At 55.7% G+C, this 18472-nt stretch overlaps 1 protein-coding gene across 2 annotated transcripts; it reads right to left on the bottom strand.

Moving 5' to 3' along the window:
• Positions 1-2650: 2650 nt before the first annotated feature.
• PLA2G4F (phospholipase A2 group IVF) lies at positions 2651-17719 on the bottom strand. 2 transcript variants are annotated; one of them, XM_036845143.1, is made up of 20 exons: positions 17527-17719; positions 16084-16156; positions 15347-15483; positions 15114-15242; positions 14640-14680; positions 14358-14400; positions 13816-13882; positions 11760-11929; positions 11558-11671; positions 11321-11358; positions 10999-11134; positions 9220-9356; positions 8751-8973; positions 7725-7839; positions 7393-7530; positions 7173-7280; positions 5948-6142; positions 5508-5674; positions 4779-4956; positions 2651-4501 (listed from the first exon to the last, which is right to left on the bottom strand). In XM_036845143.1, the coding sequence occupies exons 1-20, from the start codon at positions 17635-17637 to the stop codon at positions 4281-4283; spliced, it is 2541 nt and encodes an 846-aa protein (XP_036701038.1). In that variant the 5' UTR covers positions 17638-17719; the 3' UTR covers positions 2651-4280. The 2 variants fall into 2 exon arrangements, with proteins under 2 accessions (XP_036701038.1, XP_036701037.1); XM_036845142.1 differs by having other exon boundaries at positions 4779-4965; positions 17527-17637.
• Positions 17720-18472: the final 753 nt, after the last annotated feature.

The raw sequence follows: 18472 nt of genomic DNA, 5'->3' as shown, positions 1-18472 counted from the left end.
CTTCTTTGGGAGTTCTGATGGGAAGCTGCTTGTCCAGACACAGCTCAGGACTAGATTCCCAAAACCGGGCATAGTCTGGGAGTGAGAGAAGGAGCCTCCAGAGAGTGGCACTGTCACATGCAGACCCCATCACGTGCAGGCCCCTCCGTAGCCAGCATATGGGGCATCGGGGGGGGACCTGAGAAGGCAGCCTGCCTGCAGTAGTTCTTGCTCAGAGGAAGGCACAGATCAGGAAAGGGGGGTGCAAAGGAGGCATCTAGGCTAAGGTCATCAGGGGCTTCCACTGAACGTGAGACTTTGCAGGTACCCCTGGGAGCCACTTGCCAGCCTGGTGAGGGCAGGGAAAGGGGCTTGTGTGAAGGCTGTGGCCTCAGCTGTTGATCCCAGCAGGTAGTGCAAGAATGTCATGTCTGAGGAAGGCCAGGTGGTCTCTTAAGCTTGTACTTCCCACCCCTTCACGTTACAGTACTCCTATGCCGCCACGTCACTGACCTGAATCACTAGGGTAAATGGACAAGTCTGCAGGGAGCTGGAGGAGGATGGCCAAGAGCGCTCCAAACGCCCCAGGCCCTTCCAGGCACCTTGAGGGCTGAGGAACTCGATGTCTCATTCAGGAATATCAGAGAACAGCAGCCACTGGCTGGGAAGACCTGCCTTCGGCTACTGGCTCACTCTGCCCCTCCCCTCCCGCCCTTGCTCCCTGGGTGGTGGCAGTGACAATCCCACAGGGATGGGGCCTTAAATCTGCCCAGCTTAGCAAGGCAAGGATCTGTTAGGAGATCAGGGCTCCACCCTCTGGGTGGCTCCCACACTGAGGGCTTTTTCCTCACCTCTTGGATGGCAGCCAGCACCACCAGAAACCTCTGGTACAGCTAATAAAAAAAAGAGCACACACACGTGCACACAGGGACACACGAAGATGGACCACCTCCTCCCAGGCCAGGAGGAAGGAGGGAGAAGGGGAAGATTCATGGAGCAAAGACAAGGAGTGAGTCCTGTCAAATGTCCCCAGAAGGCCAGGTCCTTCCCCTGGCCTAGGGGAGGGTTGGGGCCTAGGGACAGGTCACTCTGGCCAGCATCACCAGCCAGCCCTACCCCCAGCAAGGTGGCAGCAACAAGCCCAGGTCTGAGCCAGGTTGCTCTGAATGTACCTGGCAGGACGCGGGGAGCGATGAGGACCAAATCATTTAGGACCCGCCAAGAGGTCACTTCTCTGCAGCTCAGAGCCATCAACACGCCTTAGAAAAGAGCAACCAGCAAGTACTGAGAGCACACAGCATGCCAGCCACTGTGCTCAGCGTGTCACACACCTTGTCTCATTTCACCCTCATGGCTCCCTGTATGGCCTCTGAGAGCCATAGTGAGGCCAGCAGCTCTCAAACCAAGAGACTCCTTACCCTTGCAAGTGTCAGAGTCAACCTGTCCCGCGGAAGAGTGGACCTCAGTTCTGATTGATGGTGCGTTTGGGGACTAAAAAAATATATTGGTGATCAAAAAACTCAGATATTGTTAATAGAATGTTATGGAACAATGATACCTAACTTCTTCTATAATTTAGGATATGCAGTTGCTGATTTAACCTAAGTTATTTCTTGAAAAGACAAATTCAGAAAATTTACTGTGTAACTGAAAATTGTTACTTAATTTTTTTTTTTTTAATTTTTATTTATTTTATTTTATTTATTTATTTATGGCTGTGTTGGGTCTTCGTTGCTGTGCATGGGCTTTCTCTAGTTGCGGCAAGCGGGGGCCACTCCTCATCGCGGTGCGCGGGCCTCTCACTATCGCGGCCTCTCTTCTTGAGGAGCACAGGCTCCAGACGCGCAGGCTCAGTAATTGTGGCTCACGGGCCTAGTTGCTCCGCGGCATGTGGGATCCTCCCAGACCAGGGCTCGAACCCGTGCGCCCTGCATTGGCAGGCAGATTCTCAACCACTGCGCCACCAGGGAAGCCCGTTACTTAATTTTAAATGCTGGGAAGTGATCTCAGCCTGTCCTCTGTCTTTCATCTTGAAACTGGAATTCTCCTTTGTAATATTTTACTTACTCCCCGCAGCACCAAACCCATCAGATATAAATATAGATTAATAAATTCATAACATCACTTCAAGGCTCTGAAGTTCTCTGGAACTGCATCCCTTCGGCCTCCTCCCCAAGTCCCACACTGCCACCTGAAGGTCACCAAGCCATTGCATGGCCAGTGACCTGACCAGGAGCCGTCACAGCCCAGAGCTTGTACACAACCCTCTCAGACATGAGATGACAATCAAGAATTACCAAATATATAAAGAAGGCAAAGCCCATGAAGGAGAGGCAACAAAGAACCTACCCCAAGGAAACTGTTCACGTAACAATCAGGAAAATATCATGAAATGCACATATTAACACCATCTGAGGGAAGTGGTGAAGCATTTCCATGCAATGAAAACAAGTAGTTTTGGAAGATCCTATTAGGGAACTTAAACAGGGAAACGTGACAGTCAAAAGTTAAACAAAAACCCCCAAAAGATGGATAGAGAAGCAGGCTGGACACAGGTGGAATATATATTTGTGAACAAAAAAATCATGCAAAGAAAATCCCCAGAATGCAGCACAAATGAAAAAAACAGAATGTGTAAAAGGAAAGTTTAGGGATACAGAGGATCGATTCATACATTTCAATATCCATTTAATAGGAATCCAGAAAGAGAGAATGAAGAAGAGTAGTGTTTTGATACAATTGGTAGATAATTTCTTAGCGCTTCAAAAAGACATGAATCTCGAAATCGAAAGAGGTCACTGATTTTTTTTAAGTTCCCACTTTAGAAAAATCATAGTGAAACTTTTGAAAATCGAAGACAAAGAGAAAACACTAAAAATTAGGTAAAGATAAATTACCTACAATAGGATGAGAATTCAGCTGACATCAGGCTGCCCATTGGCAATATGCAATGCAAAGAGGCATTAAAATCTGAGTAGATGTAAGCCTGAACCAAGAATTCTACCCTAATCCAGACTATTATAAGTCAGGGCAAGAAAGGACAATTCCAGACATATCAGGACTCAGAAGGTTTACATTCCACAGATCCTCCACTATAGAACTATTCAATTTTGCACTCCAACAAAAAGAAAGATAAACCCAAAAGGAAGACAGCAGGTCAAAGGATAAAGAGTCATAAAAGATGTGTAAACACCAGCTAGCCAGTTAGCCTATCTCAAGAGCAATTGTCCCCAGTGAGCAGGCATGAGAGAACCAAGCTACCCCGACCCCATGCCAGCAAAAAGCACTGGCTCTTTTGAGGCCCAGCTCCCTCAGCCCCCCCGGTTCATGTCCAGCTGGAGGCCTGGGGTCCCAGGCCAGGCTGGGGGCACAGGCTAGGATCTAGACACCTTCCTCCCAGCTGGGAGCCAGAACTAGGGCCTTCTTCCCAGAGTCAGGATGGGTGAGGCTTTGTCACATAAGTTCCCTGATTAGAAGAGGAATTGTGACTTTGGCCCTGGAGAGCATGCGTGTGTGTGTGTGTGTGTGTGTTTGTGTGTGTGTGTGTGTGTGTGAGAGAGAGAGAGAGAGACAGAGAGAGACAGAGAGAGAGATTGAGGGAGGGGCTGTAGCCAAAGAGAGCACTCCTGGCAGAGGGGAGTGTCGAGTGAGTAGTGAATATGGCAGCCGGGCCACTGAAGGGCCCCAGGAGGCTCAGCGCTGGGTGGGGTGTGGGTGAGAAGAGGCCGCAGAGGCCCTAGCCAGAGGGAGAGGGCCTGAAGACCTCCACGCTAAGCCCAGTCAGGGTGGATCTCCTTTCCACACACCTAAAATCTGCCCATGCTGGAGAGGCTCCAGATATTTGGAAGGTCCCGGGTGGGTCAGAAGAAATGATAAACAGATCCCCCAGATCGCGGGGGTGCATCTGTGAAAAAGGCAGGAACCCGGGCCTCTGAGTTCCCAGCCAGGCTTCCTCTACCTCTGCCCATCCCTGGCAGCTGACAGGTCCCCACTAGGAACACGTACACACATGCAGGTTCACGTTCACTCTGCCCCTGATCAATGGATACGCCCTCTAGACACACCCATTTAGCTTCTGGGAAGGGTGAGACTATTTGCACGAGGTGGCAGCTGTACCCCTGATAAGAGAATGTGACCCAAGTTTAAAGAGCGAAGATGAGTAATTAGCAGGGGGACCCACCAGCTGGAGCCCAGCCAAGAGGGGATATCATCCCACAGGGTCCACCACCCCTCCCTCTACCAGGCCCTGGTCCGGAGCCCACAGTCCCTCCTCTGTCCCAGTCCCCCGATTCCAGCCCGGGTCAGCCTCCAGCCCTGTCCCTAGCCTGTCGCTGGTCCAGAGCCAGCCGGAGGGCCTGCCGCACAGTCTCCACGTTGTTCAGAACGTTGTATCGACACAGGGCCACCAGCCGCTCAAACTCCTGGGGCTCGTAGGTGAAGTTCATCATGCCATAGGGGGTGTCTGGCCCACTGATGACAAAGTCCCCACAGGCTTTCTCCTCATCCGTTTGTCGTTCCACACCTGCAGCGGGACGGGGAGAGAGGCCGGGCTAGGGCACTCTGTGGCTAGGAGCTGCCAGTCCAGAAGTGCCCCTTCCCTAGAGCATCTGGCTGGTCTGTGGGCTCTGCTTGGGGCCACATCTCAGCTCTCTCGCCCACTGGCAGGAGCCGGGCCAGTGTGCATGCTGAGTCCAGGAAGCAGTGGCCAGCTGGGGGCCTCCAGGAGGTACACTGTCCTGGGTCCAGCACCCCATCATCACCCCGGGGCTCCATGCGCCAGACCCAGGCCTTCCCCTCACCTGGGGCCAGGTGTGTGCGGAAGGTACGGTTGACCAGGGGGAAGTGCAGCACGATGGGTGAGCGCAGGTCCTCGGCCTTGGCAAACAGGTAGCATTCACGGGGGTCCTTCAAGTCCTCAGGGGGCACCTCAGTGCTGGGGAAGGAGATGCCTCGGTCCAGGCAGTACTTCCCTGTCATCTGTAAGACCTGGGCAGACACCCAGCCCTGTGAACTTCCGGCCCTGCCTGAGGCGCCCTGGACTCACGCTGGCCCAGGCTTCAACGCCAGCCCTGTCTCCCAGTAGCCGAGTGACTACAGGCAGCAAGAAGAGAACCCGCATCCGGGTGTGCAACCTGTCCGTCACCCCACAAGCCTTGAGGGAGCCGCTGATAGAGACTCCCTGGAGGGACCCTGATGGCTCTGTTGTTACCATAGTAACAAAGGGACAGCAAACCTGAACCCAGGCCCAGATAGGAGCAAGGAATCCTATCAGGAACAGCAGGGTCCAGAACAGGGGTCTTCTCTTCACCGGGATAAAGGCTCCTGAGGACTCCCTTTGGCCTCCTCTCCTGAATCCCACGCTCCCCCATCACCTCAGCAATCCTCCTCTTCCAGCTGGGGAGACCAATGCTGCTAGCGGTGTTCACAAGGTGCCTGCCCACAGCTCAGCACCCAGGCCCTTCTCGAAGGGCGATCCCCGAACACCCAGCCAGTCTGCCTTAGCAAGGACCCCCAACCCCGCACCGTACCTCAAAAGGGGCGTCCAGGGAGTAGTCGAAGGACAGAATGAGGTCCACGGCTCTCTGCGGCTGCAGGCTCAGCGGGAACGGAGAGTTGATGGCAAAGCCTCCGTCCACCAGGTACAGACAGTCCCGCATGGGAGTGAGCTGGTTGGGGAAGGCATCCGGGTGCGAATCTGCACAGAGACAAATGCTTGCTCTCTCCAGCAGCCCTCTTCTCTTTGCACTGGGAATGCCCCTCTGTTGAGGGCTCTCCTCTCCCTACAGCCACGGGGTCTCCCACCGCAGCCCCCGGCCTGCCTTCCAGCACGATCATCACAGTCCTTCCCCCACTAGCCCCTGGGCAGCAGGAGCCCCGCCCCCCCAGCCCCCAGGTCAAAAAGCAGCGCTGGCCCCAGGGAGCCAGAGGCGCAGGCAACAGGCGGGACCCCGCCCAGAGCAGCACCCACCTTTCCAGGCCAAAAACTCCCTGTCAGACACATAGTCCTTGTGCAGGCAGAGGCCCTTGGTGAAGTTCGAGTTCTGGGCTGAGGTAAAGCGGTAGGTGAATATGCCCAGCACAGCCTGGGAGAAGGGCCCTTGGAGGGTGAAGAGCCTGGTTTGCAGCCTCTCTGGGTCGTGCAGCTGGAGCTTCTGGCAGTCGTCTAGGTGGGGGTGGGACAGTGAAATACCGTGAGAAGCCCTCCTTTGTCCAGCGGTCCTCACATCTCAGGGGAGCCCCTCTGTCTCCTCCCCATGTCTCTCCTCCTTCCCCACCCCGCCTCCCGGGTCTCTGACCACTGCTTCCCCGAACCCCTTTTAAATGACTTTTTCTTTCATGTTCCCCATGTTTTGAAAGTTGACATGCACATATTAAAAAAGTTGAAAGTTGACATTGCATGTATTAAACAACATCACCTACCCTTAAAGTTGCATATGCAACTTCCAATCAGAATTTCACCCATTAAACACCCACTGAACAGTTACCACGTGCTGTGGCGGCCACTGTGCTGGGCACGGGGATGCAGAGGTGAACAGGGCCTGACCCTGGCCCTCCAGGGCTCACCGCCTACTTAGGGGAGAATCTAAAGAGGTAATAAATGGTGACAGTGTCCCGAGGTAAGGACAACATGGGATGTGCCTAAGGTTCTAGGGAACCTTGGTGGTCAGACCCTCGATCAGCCTGGAGGGATGGACTGGAACAGAGACGCCCCCTGACAAAATGATGTCTGTGCTGAACTTTAAGAACTGAGCAAAAGTTACCCAGGGAAGAAAAGTGGGAAAGGTATTCTACACAGCAGGGAGCTCATGGGTCATTTAAGGAGCGGACTGAAGGGGAGCTCTGAGGTGGGGGGTCAACCAGATACCCAGTGGCCCTGGGCTGAGTTGATCTAATGGGAGCCCAAGAGGAGAATTAAAGGCACAGGTTTATCACGGAGCACTCACAACTCCCACTAGGTTTTCTGACATGGGCTCCCCACCCCTTAGCCTCTCTGTAGACCTCTGGGCATCCAGAGACCCTAAGCTAGAAGTCATTTTCTCAATATTTCTCTGAACCGAATAGGACATCCAAGTCCTTCACTACCCCTCCCTCTTTCCTCATGCCTCTGCCAGGGTACTGTTGCTGGAAGGAGGTATTGTGGGGGCTGGCGGGGAGCGGGGGGAGGTTTGGGGGAGCAGGCTCTCTGCCCTCACCTGTGATGTTTACACTGCTTCTGCACCTCTGGAGGAAGCCGAGGCCCGAGCCGGCGGTCTTCAGGAAGACCTCATCCAGGCTGGCTGCAAAGGCGCTGCCCCATATACCTAAGGAGAAAGGCAAAGCCCCCGGCCCTCACAAGTCCTCCACCGGCACGACCAACTCAGGGCCCGGCGCCTGCCCTGTCCCCATGTCCCCAGCCCTCCGGCCTAGACTCACCCTGCAGGTAGCAAATCCGGGGCTCGGGGCGGAGCTGCAGCAGTCGCCCCATGAAGAACTCTGAGCTAAAGAGCTCAGTGGGAACATAAGCGCCATACTTGGGTAAGCCGACCTCGTGGGGGGTGAACTCGCACCACTCTGGGGGTGCAAAGAGAAGGGAATGTCACCAGGGGCTTCCCACCAGGACCCCACGCTTCCCCCGAGTCCTTGCGCCTGAGCAGGAGGCAGCAAGCCCACTGTGCTCCAAGGCTCCCACCCTGACAGCCCTGGCCTCTACATCCTCACACCGACCATTGCTCCCACCTGCTTCCTAGGTCCCCACACCCGGGCACCTGCAAAGTCTTCCCCACTGATGTTGCCGCGGACGTTGACACTGGCGTAGATGGGGTAAGGGTTCTGGCCCTGGCTGACCGCCTCCTGCTGGTCAGACAGCTTGGCAGGATTTTCCTGGTCAGGAAAGAAGGGAGTCCACTTGGCCTTTGGGGAGTTCCCTTTCCCCATCCCCATGGCCTGAGGCTCGGCACCCTGCAGGTGTGGCGTGCCCATGAGACTTTGGTTGCTAAGGCCAGGGCTCTAGAGACAGCTCTCTAAGGGACAGGCTTTGGGCTGCAGCAGAGGTGAGGCCACATGGGGTTCGTGCAATTCCAGGGGCTTTGGGAACACCTTCCCCCCTTCCTTCCCATTCAAGAAAGCCTATCAGAACTCAAGGGAGTCAAGTGACATTTTTAAAGGAATAACTGAAAATCAAATCTACTTTCTTTGAAAAAGTGAATCACTAGAAAACATGTATTCTTTTCTTAGACATCACATTCATAACAGATAGCCACACACCAGTGGGCCAGGCCCCGCAGGCCCCCAGGGCTGAGAACCTTGCTCAGCTCTAACCTCATCTCCCGATGCATGCTGGGCCTGCAGTTCTAGGAGAAGCCACCAGGTGGCGTGCATCATGCCTGCTTGGCCATCAGGCTGGAGTGGCATTCTGCCTCAGCAGGAGATTAGAATCATTTGGGACACTTTCAAAGCACACTTGAGCTAGGGCTCGACCCCTCACCAACCAAAACCAGTATCTCTGGAAGTGAGACTTAGGCATGGTGTTTTTGGAAAGCTGTACGGGTGATTCTAATATGCAGACAGACCTGAGAACAGCAGACCAGCCTCTCCCTCCCAGGGGTTAGAGCCAAGGTGAGATGAAGCGTGTCAGGCCACCCAGAGATCCCACCCCTTGCCCCCAGGGAGCTCAGACCTAAAGGATAGCTTTGCAAAGCTCAGATCTTAGCCTAGTGAGTAAGGCAGAACTAAGTGCTGGTGGGGCAGGGTGGACAGGAGCCACGTTCATCTATTACCTGCTCTTCTCTTACCTCCTGGTATAAGAAATATTCAACGAGAAGCCCCCAGAGGTCGATGAGGGAAGCGCTGTGGCCACTGCTTTCCCGGATCCCCAGTTCCTGGGCATAGTACTGCAGGCGTTCCATGGACATTGCCCCCATCTTACTGCTGCAGACCCGAGCCTGGGCACGCTCAATAGGGCCCTGCAAGGCCACCTGGGACCAGGCTGGGTCCTTGTAGAGTGTGGAGATGCACCTGGACATGGAGGGAATTAGGAGCGTGGGAGCACAGTAAGGGGAGACAGGGATACAGGTGTCTCTGAGTCACCCCTCCTCCCCCATCCCTTGCACCCACTGGCCTGCACCACCCACTCAGAGGGCCCTGGGCACTCAGTCCCTTCCTGCCCTCTTTGGATCCCCGCCCCTCCCCACCAGATCACCAGGTCATACCTCTGCCTCTTCAGGGCTCTCCTTTTTTTTGCCCTGCCCCTACCTCACTTACCAGGTGGACCCAGAGACTCCGCTCAGATAGGTCACAGTGTCCAGGACGCCGAGCTCCTGTAGCCCGGCCAGGCTGCCGTAGAGTGAAGACATGGCTCGGGTTCCACCTCCCGAAGCCAGCACAGCCACCACAGGCACCTGGGCACAATAATAATCATGATAACATCTACCCCCACTATTGTTCATATATTATTGCTTAGCATATCAGATATTGGTCTAAGAGCCCAACTTGTATTATCTCTTTCAATCTTCAAAGAAACCCAATGGCATCCCCACTTTACAGGTGAGGAAACTGAGGCACAGGAAGGTTAGATAATGTGCCCACAATCATACCATCAGTAAGTAATAGGCTGTCAGACTGAAGCAGTATAACCTCAGAGATGGCTCTTAACATTATATCAGGAAAGTATGTACCTGGGAGGTATATTGGATTCACTCAAAACAGCTAAAGCAGGGTTTCTCAACCTTGGCACTGTTGGTAATTTTGGACCAGATAATTCTTTACTGTGAGGAACTGTCCTGTGTGTTATAGGACGTTTGGCAGCATTCCTGGCCTTCACCCGGCAGATGCCTGTAGCATCCCTCTCCCCTCCCCTAGTTGTGGCAATGTCTCTAGACAGTGACAAATGTCCCCTAGGTGGGTGGGGGGATGAGATTGCTCCCAGCTGAGAACCACAGAACTGAAGTGACAAAGACCAGCAGGCAGCCTGACCTGCCCCAGACATGGGAGGTCCCCAGATGTCTCTTCAGGATCAGAGGTGCCTGGTGGGATCAGACTAGAAGCTTTTGGGCTGCTCAGCTTTTCTACGAAGGTTTGGTTCATTCCACCCCAGACTTCCGGTCCCTTTCCCTGTGCTTCCTTTCTTCCCCTGTCCTGAAAAAAATGCTCCCTGGCCACTGCCCCGCAAGGTCACTGTCCCTCCAGAGCTCTGGAGGAGACAGAGCTCCCTGAAGGCAGGTCTGTGCCCTCTCTACCCTCCACCCACAGAGCGGAGATGGGGCACAGAGCAGGCATTACCAGATGAGCAGTAGGCTTGCTCAGCTTGTCAGCACTGGGCACAGGCTAGGTCTCCTTGTACATTTGCAGCCAGAAGGAAGCCACCAGCCTTTTCCTGATTTACCACAGGTCTCCCCCTCAGCACTGCCTTTCCTCCTGCCTCCACTTCCCAATCCCTTTGTCCTGTTATGGACTGAATTGTGTCCTCCCCAAATTCATATGTGGAAGCCCCCATGTGACTCTCTTTGGAGAAAGGGCCTATACGGAGGTAATATAGGTTATGTGGGGTCATAAGGGTGGGGCCTTAGTCCCATAGGACTGGTGTCCTTGTAAGAAGAGGAAGAGAGAGAGAGATTCCCACAAACCCCTGCATGTGCACAGAGGAAAGTTCGTGTGAGGACACAACAAGAAGGTGGCCGTCTACAAGTCAGGAAGAGGTCTCGTCAGATACCAACCCTGATGGCACCTTGATCTTGAACTTCCAGCCTCCACGTGAGAAAATAAGTGTCTGTTGTTTGAGCCACCCAGTCTGTGGCGTTCTGTTATGGCAGCCTGAGCAGACTAATACACCCCCCTTGGCTGGGGCCGTTCAGCCCTCGTTCATATGGGGTCCTGACTCTCCCGAGTGTGCCCATCATCTCAGGCACACGGGCCTGCCCCCTTCTTCCTCTGGTCCCCACACTTCCTCAACGCTTCCTGTCACCTCTTAGACACACAGTCCTCTCAAGGAAGAGGTTGGATTTGGTCCCAGCAGCTCTGGTGTCTGGCTCCTCCATTCCATACCTGGTTACTGTCGGGAGCCTGGCTCAATCCCAGCACCTGCTGGAGGGCCTTGGACACGACGTGCTTCCTCTTATCCAGAAACTCCTGTTCCCCGTCACAGAGGTCAAAGCCAAGACGCAGGTCCAGGTCCCCAGAGCTGCCTCAGAGGGGGTGGGGGTGGGGTACTGGGTGACTGTTCAGTGGAGGAGAGCCTCCGGCCAAACCCATTTTCACGGGAGCAGACAGATGCACACTCCGTGGAACCTCCCAGAAAGATCCCACGGGACCCAGTCACCCCCAACGCCCGCCGAGCCGTAGGCAGAAGAGTCTCCGCACCGCTCACCTCACTTCTGCCTTCACACTCATAGCCACCTCCTGGCCCTGGAAGAGACAGCAGCCCATCCCTGAGCGCACTGAGTGGGACTCGCATTTGCAGCCCCGGTTGCTCTGGTAATTACGGCCCAGGTGTGGACACCATGACTGGCCTGATCTTGACCCCCTCGCGGGCCCCCTCCCCCAGACCTTTTGTGGGGGTCACAGAGCAGGCAGGGGCCCCTCAGGCACCCAGACAGAGCCTTACCTCCCCCAGGGCCACGACATGCTGCTGCTCCTGACCGAGGGCCAGAGAGGAGAGCAGGATGTCCCCCTGGCCCAGCTTGCTGGTCTGGACCTCCAGCTCAGCACTTGGGTCGTTCTGCAGAGAAGAAAACACCCAGGGAAAGGGGCCTCGTCCAGGCCGGATGGATTCTGTCGTCTGCCCCTTCCCAGGCTCCGTCACTCACCTGCAGGACCGTGAGCTTCTCTCTCAGCTCCACCTCCAGCCTGGAGCTGAGCACTGGGTTCGCGTGAAAGGTAAACGTGGCGGGGAGGTCTGCCTGCAGGGGAGGCTGCAGGGGCAAGAGCTGGGGCTTCTCGTGGGCCCCGGGCACTGCCAGCCGAATCTGCCTGGAGCCTGGGAGCAGAGGGCCTAGGTGAGTGCCAGGTGTGGGGGTGAGAGTGGGGTGTGTGTGGCCCGTGACGGTGGCAAGCCGAGCAGCAGCTCCCCTTTCCTTCCCCTTGGAAGTGCCAGCTCATCGCCCTGCTCACTCTCTGGCAATGGGCCCTACAGACATCGTGAAGGACACTCGGGGTCCTATAACCTGCTCTGGTCAGAACTGGGAGCCTGGGATGGCGACGGCACACACAGCGCTCAGGGAAGGGCCCCTGTCCGGAGCTTATAGGGCTGAGGATTTTGAGATTATTATATAAAGTATATAAAATATAATTCCATAATTACCATATTATAACAATCGTATATTATTACATTAATTACCAGTTTTCAACTGGTAGTTCCCCCTCTCTTGCTCCATTCAAGCCCCGTGCTCATTGCCCTGGGGGAGGTTTGTGGCCAGAGAGAAAGCAAACAGGCTGCACGTTGTTTCCAAAGCATAAGCCCTTGGGAGAACATAGAGGGTTTGCAGGGGATGTAAAAGGAAGAAGTGGGTTCGTGGCACAGAGAGGGTAGGCTTGGGGAAGCGGAGGAGAGCCAGCGCCGGCTAGGTGAGGCCAGCTGGGGGGAGGCAGAGAGAGGCCTGTGGGCCCAGGAGCAGCGGGGCCTGCCCTGTTCCTGCAGCTTTCTGGAGAGCAGGCAAGACCCCAGAGAGAAATGGCTACACATGACACCCGGGAAGAGGGGACCCCAGACAGACCCACGAAAGAGCCCCTAACGCCTCAGGAACTGACGTCCAAATGGAATCCCTCTCCCTACGTGCCCTCCTTAGCACTAAATGAGACCTGGGGACTTGACATGACCAGGGGTGGGAGGGAATTAGAGAAAATAAGGAAAGTGATCTTTCTCTCACATCATGGTTTACAGACTGAGATTGATAAGGGCTGTTCACAGTCAGAAACAACAGAAGCTGTGGCGGGGAGAGCAGACGGGCCCCGGGTGTCACAGACCTGGGCCTGGACCTGGCTCTACCGCTTACTGGCTGTGTGACCTTAACAAAGTTTCTTCTTTGAGCCTCGGTCTCATGAATTAAAGGAGGATAATGAGGGTACCTACGTTACGAGGCTGTTATGAGGATTAAAAGATAAAACACTGTAAAATGCTTAGGCCAGTGCCTGACTCACAGCAAGTGCGCCATGTTACCTGGGCACGACTCAGCCCGTTGGCTCAGACTCCCAGCGTCGGAGAGGACCTTAGCTGTCACGCAGCCTCCGCTCCCCTCCCAAAGCTGGAACCCCTCCCGAGTGGCTGTCCCCAGTGGCAGTCTGCAATGGCCCCAGTTCTTCACTTCTGGAGTTCTCACTGTTTGCCATGTGGCCTTGGTTCCTCTCACTAAAGAGGCTGGCTATATTTCTTGCCCTCCAACTTAGAGTCAGCCTTGTGCTTGTTTTGGCTAACAAAATGTTAGTGAGGGCTGTGATGTGACCAAAGGCTCGAAAAGCACTTGCTCATCTGGCCATGCGCTCTTGCACCTCTGCCAATGTCTTAAGAACATGCCCAGGCTTGTCCGCTGGTCACAGGAGGTGGATGAGGGACATGGGAGCAGAGCCAGGTCACTCCGCCAAGCCCAGCCTAGATCAGCCATGCCCCAGCTGACCACCAGATGTGTCTGCCAGTGAGATTTTGTGGGTGTCTTTTGTACAGCAGTAGTTGAACCGATACAGCCTCTGTGCCTGGAATACTTCCAGGGACAGAAATTTACTGCTTCTGGAGGCAATCCATGTCATCCTTGGTCAGCTTTCAGCAGTGAAAAATTAAGAACTTCCTGCCCCAGACCCATCTTCTTGAAACCAGCAGCCCCCAATCCCCCAGGAGAGAAGGCAAGACCCAAGGCCACTGACCAGACTCACCATACTCTTGATGTGGGGCTGTCCCATCTCCACTGAGGGTGCCCTGGATTCTCAGACAGGGCTGAGCCTGAGGAAAGCAGAGGCCTGTGGGAGCCAGACAGTCCACAGGGCCCTGCACAGGGCCTGAACCAGGATGGAGGGAGGGAAGGGTATCTGGGGCAGGGTCGAGCTAACATCCTTCCCAGGGCCTGTGCCTTACGAGCAGGGGTCTTCTGTCACAGCCCCCCTCCCAGGACTCAGAGGAAGTGGTCCCTGGTGGGAAAGGGGGAGGAGATGAGGGGCCCTGACGGTGGATCCTTGGCAGACTCAGAAGCCAGGTGAGCAGTGTGCTGTGCACAGGTGGAAAGCCTGGCTTCTGGGCCATTCCATCAGGTGGGAGGCAAGGGACCCCCTTGTCCCTGGAGGTGCCTCCACAGCACATCTCCCCTCTGAGGAGGGGTTGAGTGTCCTTCAGGCAAGTGGGCATGATGGGCTCAGTCGTGGACTCCCCAATCCCCCGCCCCCCAGCCCTGGGCAGCCCTAAGCTGGCCACCCTTACTCACCACCAGGACCCCATTGGTGATGACTTCAGACGCCGGCACCTGGCTACAAAGGATGAGGGGCTCATGGGACGCCTGAATCCCTCAAGATGGCTATTACTATAATAATGTAACCAAAGCAGCTGGAAGAGCCTGGGAGCACGGCAGGTTTGGCGTTAGGGGTGGGCATCAAGGCCAGGACCTCCCCTCTCAGGCCAGGCCAACGCAGGACCTGGTGACTGACAGCTGGGAGCTTTGGGTGGGTCTCCGAGTAAATGGGAGGGTACAGGCTCCACCTGGACTCACCTGTCCTCCAAAACAAATTCCACCTGCAGCTCTTGTGAATCCTACATGGAGGGAGCAAGGGAGCACCAGTTTTCAAAGAGGTCCCAGAGCCTCAGGACCTTCCCCTCCCACCCCCGGTTCTACTCAGCTCCAGCGACTAGAAGGCCAGACTGATGTTGTGGCTGCTCGTGGGCACAGGACAGGGTAGCGACACCGCCACGAGGAGCTCCATCTGTTCAAGGCTGTGGACAGGCGCTCTTCTAGACACTGAGGATTCAGCAGTGACTGAGACACACAAAGCCCCTGCCTTCAAGGAGCCCACGTGTTGGCTTCCCTCAGGGAAGGAGTGCTCGTGGGAAAGCTCTGTGGGGTCATTGCTGCAGGGTGGAGGAGGGTCTGTCTTGGAGGCTGGGCCTGTGCTGATCGGGAGCCCCCTGTGCCGGGGCCTCTTCTCCCGGGACTGGGCTCGTTGCTGGCGCAGGCGGAACCGCTCACCTGGTGGCTGAGTGAGAAGGTGTGTCTGTGCGGTTGGTGGGGCTTGAGGCTCCTCAGGTCAAACAGCAGCTGGGAGAGCTGGTCATTGTCCAGGACGTCCTTGTCATAGAGGGTGAGTTCCAGGACGTTCTGGGGGCAGGGCAGGAGGCAGGGTTGGCCTGAGGCAGGGCGGAGGGCAGGCACCTGGGAGGAGCCCCCTCCCTCCGCAGCCCCAGCCCCTCGCCGATGGTCACCTTCACGGCGCCGTGGAGCCGGTAGTGGAAGGTTTCGTTCCATTCGGGGTCCCGGCAGTTGGCTACCACCCTTGTCTGGGCGGGGCTGGGGGACGCTGTGTGCAGGCACAGCTGCACGTAGCAGTCGGCTTTGGACACTGTAGGCGGGATGGGGAGGGTTCCTCAGCCTCTAGCTCTTATGTCTGGAAAGGTTGCCCGGAGGAGACTGGGGCTGGATGGGAAGGGGCAGAGGAGAGAGAGGAGGCTGCCCGCATAGCAGGGTGGGGTGGGGAGATGCGGGAGAGCCCATGTCCTTGACTCCATCTCCACCAGTTACACCTCCTATTCAACTGAATGGAAATCCTGCTGCAGCCAATTCAAAACGTCATGTGACAGCGCAGACCATTGAGTAATTCCCAGAAAGGGCCTGATTCAGGAAACAAGCTCCCGCCCCGTGTGAGCACTGGCGTGGAAACCCCTAGAGAGCAGACGGTAACTTGTGGCAGCAGCAGGCCTCACACGCTCACCCAGGCTGGCAACCTCCACGAGCCAGCCTCAGGGAGGAGGTGGTGGTCTGCACACTGCCTTCCCCTCCAACTCCCGCAGCCTGCCCCGGGCTGTGGCCCGGGCTCCCTCACCAGAGAGCCCTCCATCCGCTCCACTCTAAATACACATGCACGCTTCAGGCCAGCCCCTGCTGAGCTCTGGGGAGGCCCCAGGGAAGGAAGGGAGAAAGCATGAAATTGGGGGTCACTCACACAGGTCTGTGCCCCGGATATTTTTGGCCCTCAGCACCTTCACCTGGAGGTCATAGTATGGGTGTGTCTCCCGCTGAAAGGACAGAACTCCGGGGACTCAGTTCCAGGAAGCCGGGTGTGAGGCCTGACCTCCCTGCCGCGGTGCCCACCTAGGGCTTCCCCTGTCCCATCGCAGAGCGGCAACCTGGCCCAGGGTCACTGACGGCACTGTGCCAGGGACCCAGGAGGCCTCGACAGAGCAAGCGCTGGGAGCTGAGTGTGTTGGTGATGAACCTGACCTTGGAATCATTCAGGCTGGGATGAAATCTAAGCTGCACTGTGGACTAGCTAAATGGCCTTGGGCAAGAGACTTGATTTCCCTGTGCTTTAGTTTCTCCGTCTCTAAAGTGGGGGGTATGATGATAATCTCACAGGGTTGTAGCGAGTTTTAAATGAGAAGTCATACAAACTGCCTGGCATAAGTGCTTAATACATGTAGCCATTTTTACTAATTATGTTTATTATGCACCACGAAGGTGCAGCCCCCCTGACTACAGGGCTGGGGCTGTAGCTTGAGAGTCAAAGTGAGAGCTGGAGTGATGTGCTTAAGAAGATTAAGTATCAAAAGAGAAAACTGTGGGGCTTCCTTGGTGGTGCAGTGGTTGAGAGTCCGCCTGCTAATGCAGGGGACACGGGTTCGAGCCCTGGTCTGGGAAGATCCCACATGCCGCGGAGCAACTAGGCCCGTGAGCCACAACTACTGAGCCTGCGCGTCTGGAGCCTGTGCTCCGCAACAAGAGAGGCCGCAATAGTGAGAGGCCCGCGCACCGCGATGAAGAGTGGCCCCCGCTTTCCGCAACTGGAGAAAGCCCTCGCACAGAAACGAAGACCCAACACAGCCAAAAATAAACAAATTAATTAATAAATTTAAATGACCAGGTTTTAAAAAAAAAAAAAGAGAAAACTGTGATGGACCCCACCCACTAGCTCCTGACGAAGGCTGGAAGATGGCCCAAGAGGGAGCGGGCAGGTAAAGGGAAACCAAGAGTCACCCAGCTGGTACTGGTCTGAGGAGTCGCTAAGGAGATGGCAGCTTGGGCTCAGGAGAGATAACAGTAGACGGCAGCTTCCTGGGAGTGAGACTATCTCCTCCAGATCCCAGCGAGTGCCTCATTCCCCCCACTCCCTCAACCCCCAACCCCCATTCTACAGCCAGGCTACGGCCTACTGGGCAAAAGCCAATCAGCTGCAATTGTCACATGGCTTCCATTTCCTAACCGGGGGTGATTAACTTCAAGATTATTATTATTTGGCCAAGCTCTCTAAGCTCTACCAGGTAATCTGGAGCAAATCGGTCCTGGCCCAGATCAAAATGCATTCCCAGGGCTGACCCCAGTCTCCACAGGGTGCTGTGCGCCCAGGACTCCTCCTGTCCACACCCCCAGGGGAGATCAGGTACTTTACCCGCCACCGCCTCCGCTGAGGTTCCCTCTTCTGTCTCTTCTGCAGCAACACTGCACCCACGAGGGGCAGCGCCTGGCCTGTCAGCCACCTGGGCCAGAGCGCCCAGAGCATGGCCCGGCAGCCCGGCTCCCGGCAGGAAGCCCTGCCTGCGCTCCTCTGGCTGCCCTGGCTGCTGGCTCAGGTCTGACAGGTAGCTGGAGTGGGGAGGGTGGAGCAGGCTGCTCTGCTGAGGACTCACAGCTGGGGCTGGAGGTGGGGTTTGACGAGCTCCAGGAAGTGACTGGAGCCCCGTGTCCTCTAGCAGGAGGGACTTTAGACCCTCTCAAAGAGGCTGAGGAACTGGCACTCTGGTTCCCAAACCTAGCCCCTGGTTATCATGGGGCTGCTTATGGAAAAGAGATGCCTGAGCCTTACTCCCCAGACGATTTGATTTAGAGGGTGTGGCTAGAACCCAGGTGTTCGTGCTTCCAACAAGCCTTTTAGATGATGCAGACACAGGTGGTCCAGGGAACAGCAGAGCCAGGAAGTGCTGCATCAGGGGCCTAGGTTCCCCCAGCTATCAGAAGAGACTCAAACTAACACCTTTCAAGTCCCACCTTCCCCACAGCTCTTAAGCAGAAACATGGAAATCTCTGGTTCCCCACAGTGTTTCATCTGGACTCAAAGGTGTTTCTAATCCCTCAGGGCCTCTCTCATTTGTTCCCCAAACACTGAGAGGCTGCTGTGTGCCAGACACTGCGCTAGGCCCTGGTCCAAAGGTGAGGAGGGCCCAACCGTATCCTGAAGAAATTCAGACTCGTGACTCCCCGCTGTGGCTTCTAATCAGGATCCCTTCCTGAATCCGTGGAAATACCTGGATGGTCCAGGAACAGAAGTAGGGATATGGTCAGGTGGTATCGATAAGGGCAGGTAAAAACCGGCCTGCCTGTCCTTAAGCTACCAGAGA

Source organism: Balaenoptera musculus, chromosome 2 (genome assembly GCF_009873245.2).
Source record: "Balaenoptera musculus isolate JJ_BM4_2016_0621 chromosome 2, mBalMus1.pri.v3, whole genome shotgun sequence".
Lineage (NCBI taxonomy): Eukaryota > Metazoa > Chordata > Mammalia > Artiodactyla > Balaenopteridae > Balaenoptera > Balaenoptera musculus.
Note: the sequence above shows the minus strand (reverse complement) of the source record. Positions and strands in the feature narration are given on the sequence as shown.

Bases quoted from the DNA above. Each gene is read 5' to 3' on its own strand.
- PLA2G4F (XM_036845142.1), bottom strand. From the start codon at position 17,637: ATGCTCTGGGCGCTCTGGCCCAGGTGGCTGACAGGCCAGGCGCTGCCC. The intron at 7,531-7,724 runs GTGCCCGGGTGT...TTGCACCCCCAG, and splicing joins CAGTGGGGAAGACTTTGCAG to AGTGGTGCGAGTTCACCCCC. The intron at 7,281-7,392 runs GTGAGTCTAGGC...CTTTCTCCTTAG, and splicing joins CCGGATTTGCTACCTGCAGG to GTATATGGGGCAGCGCCTTT.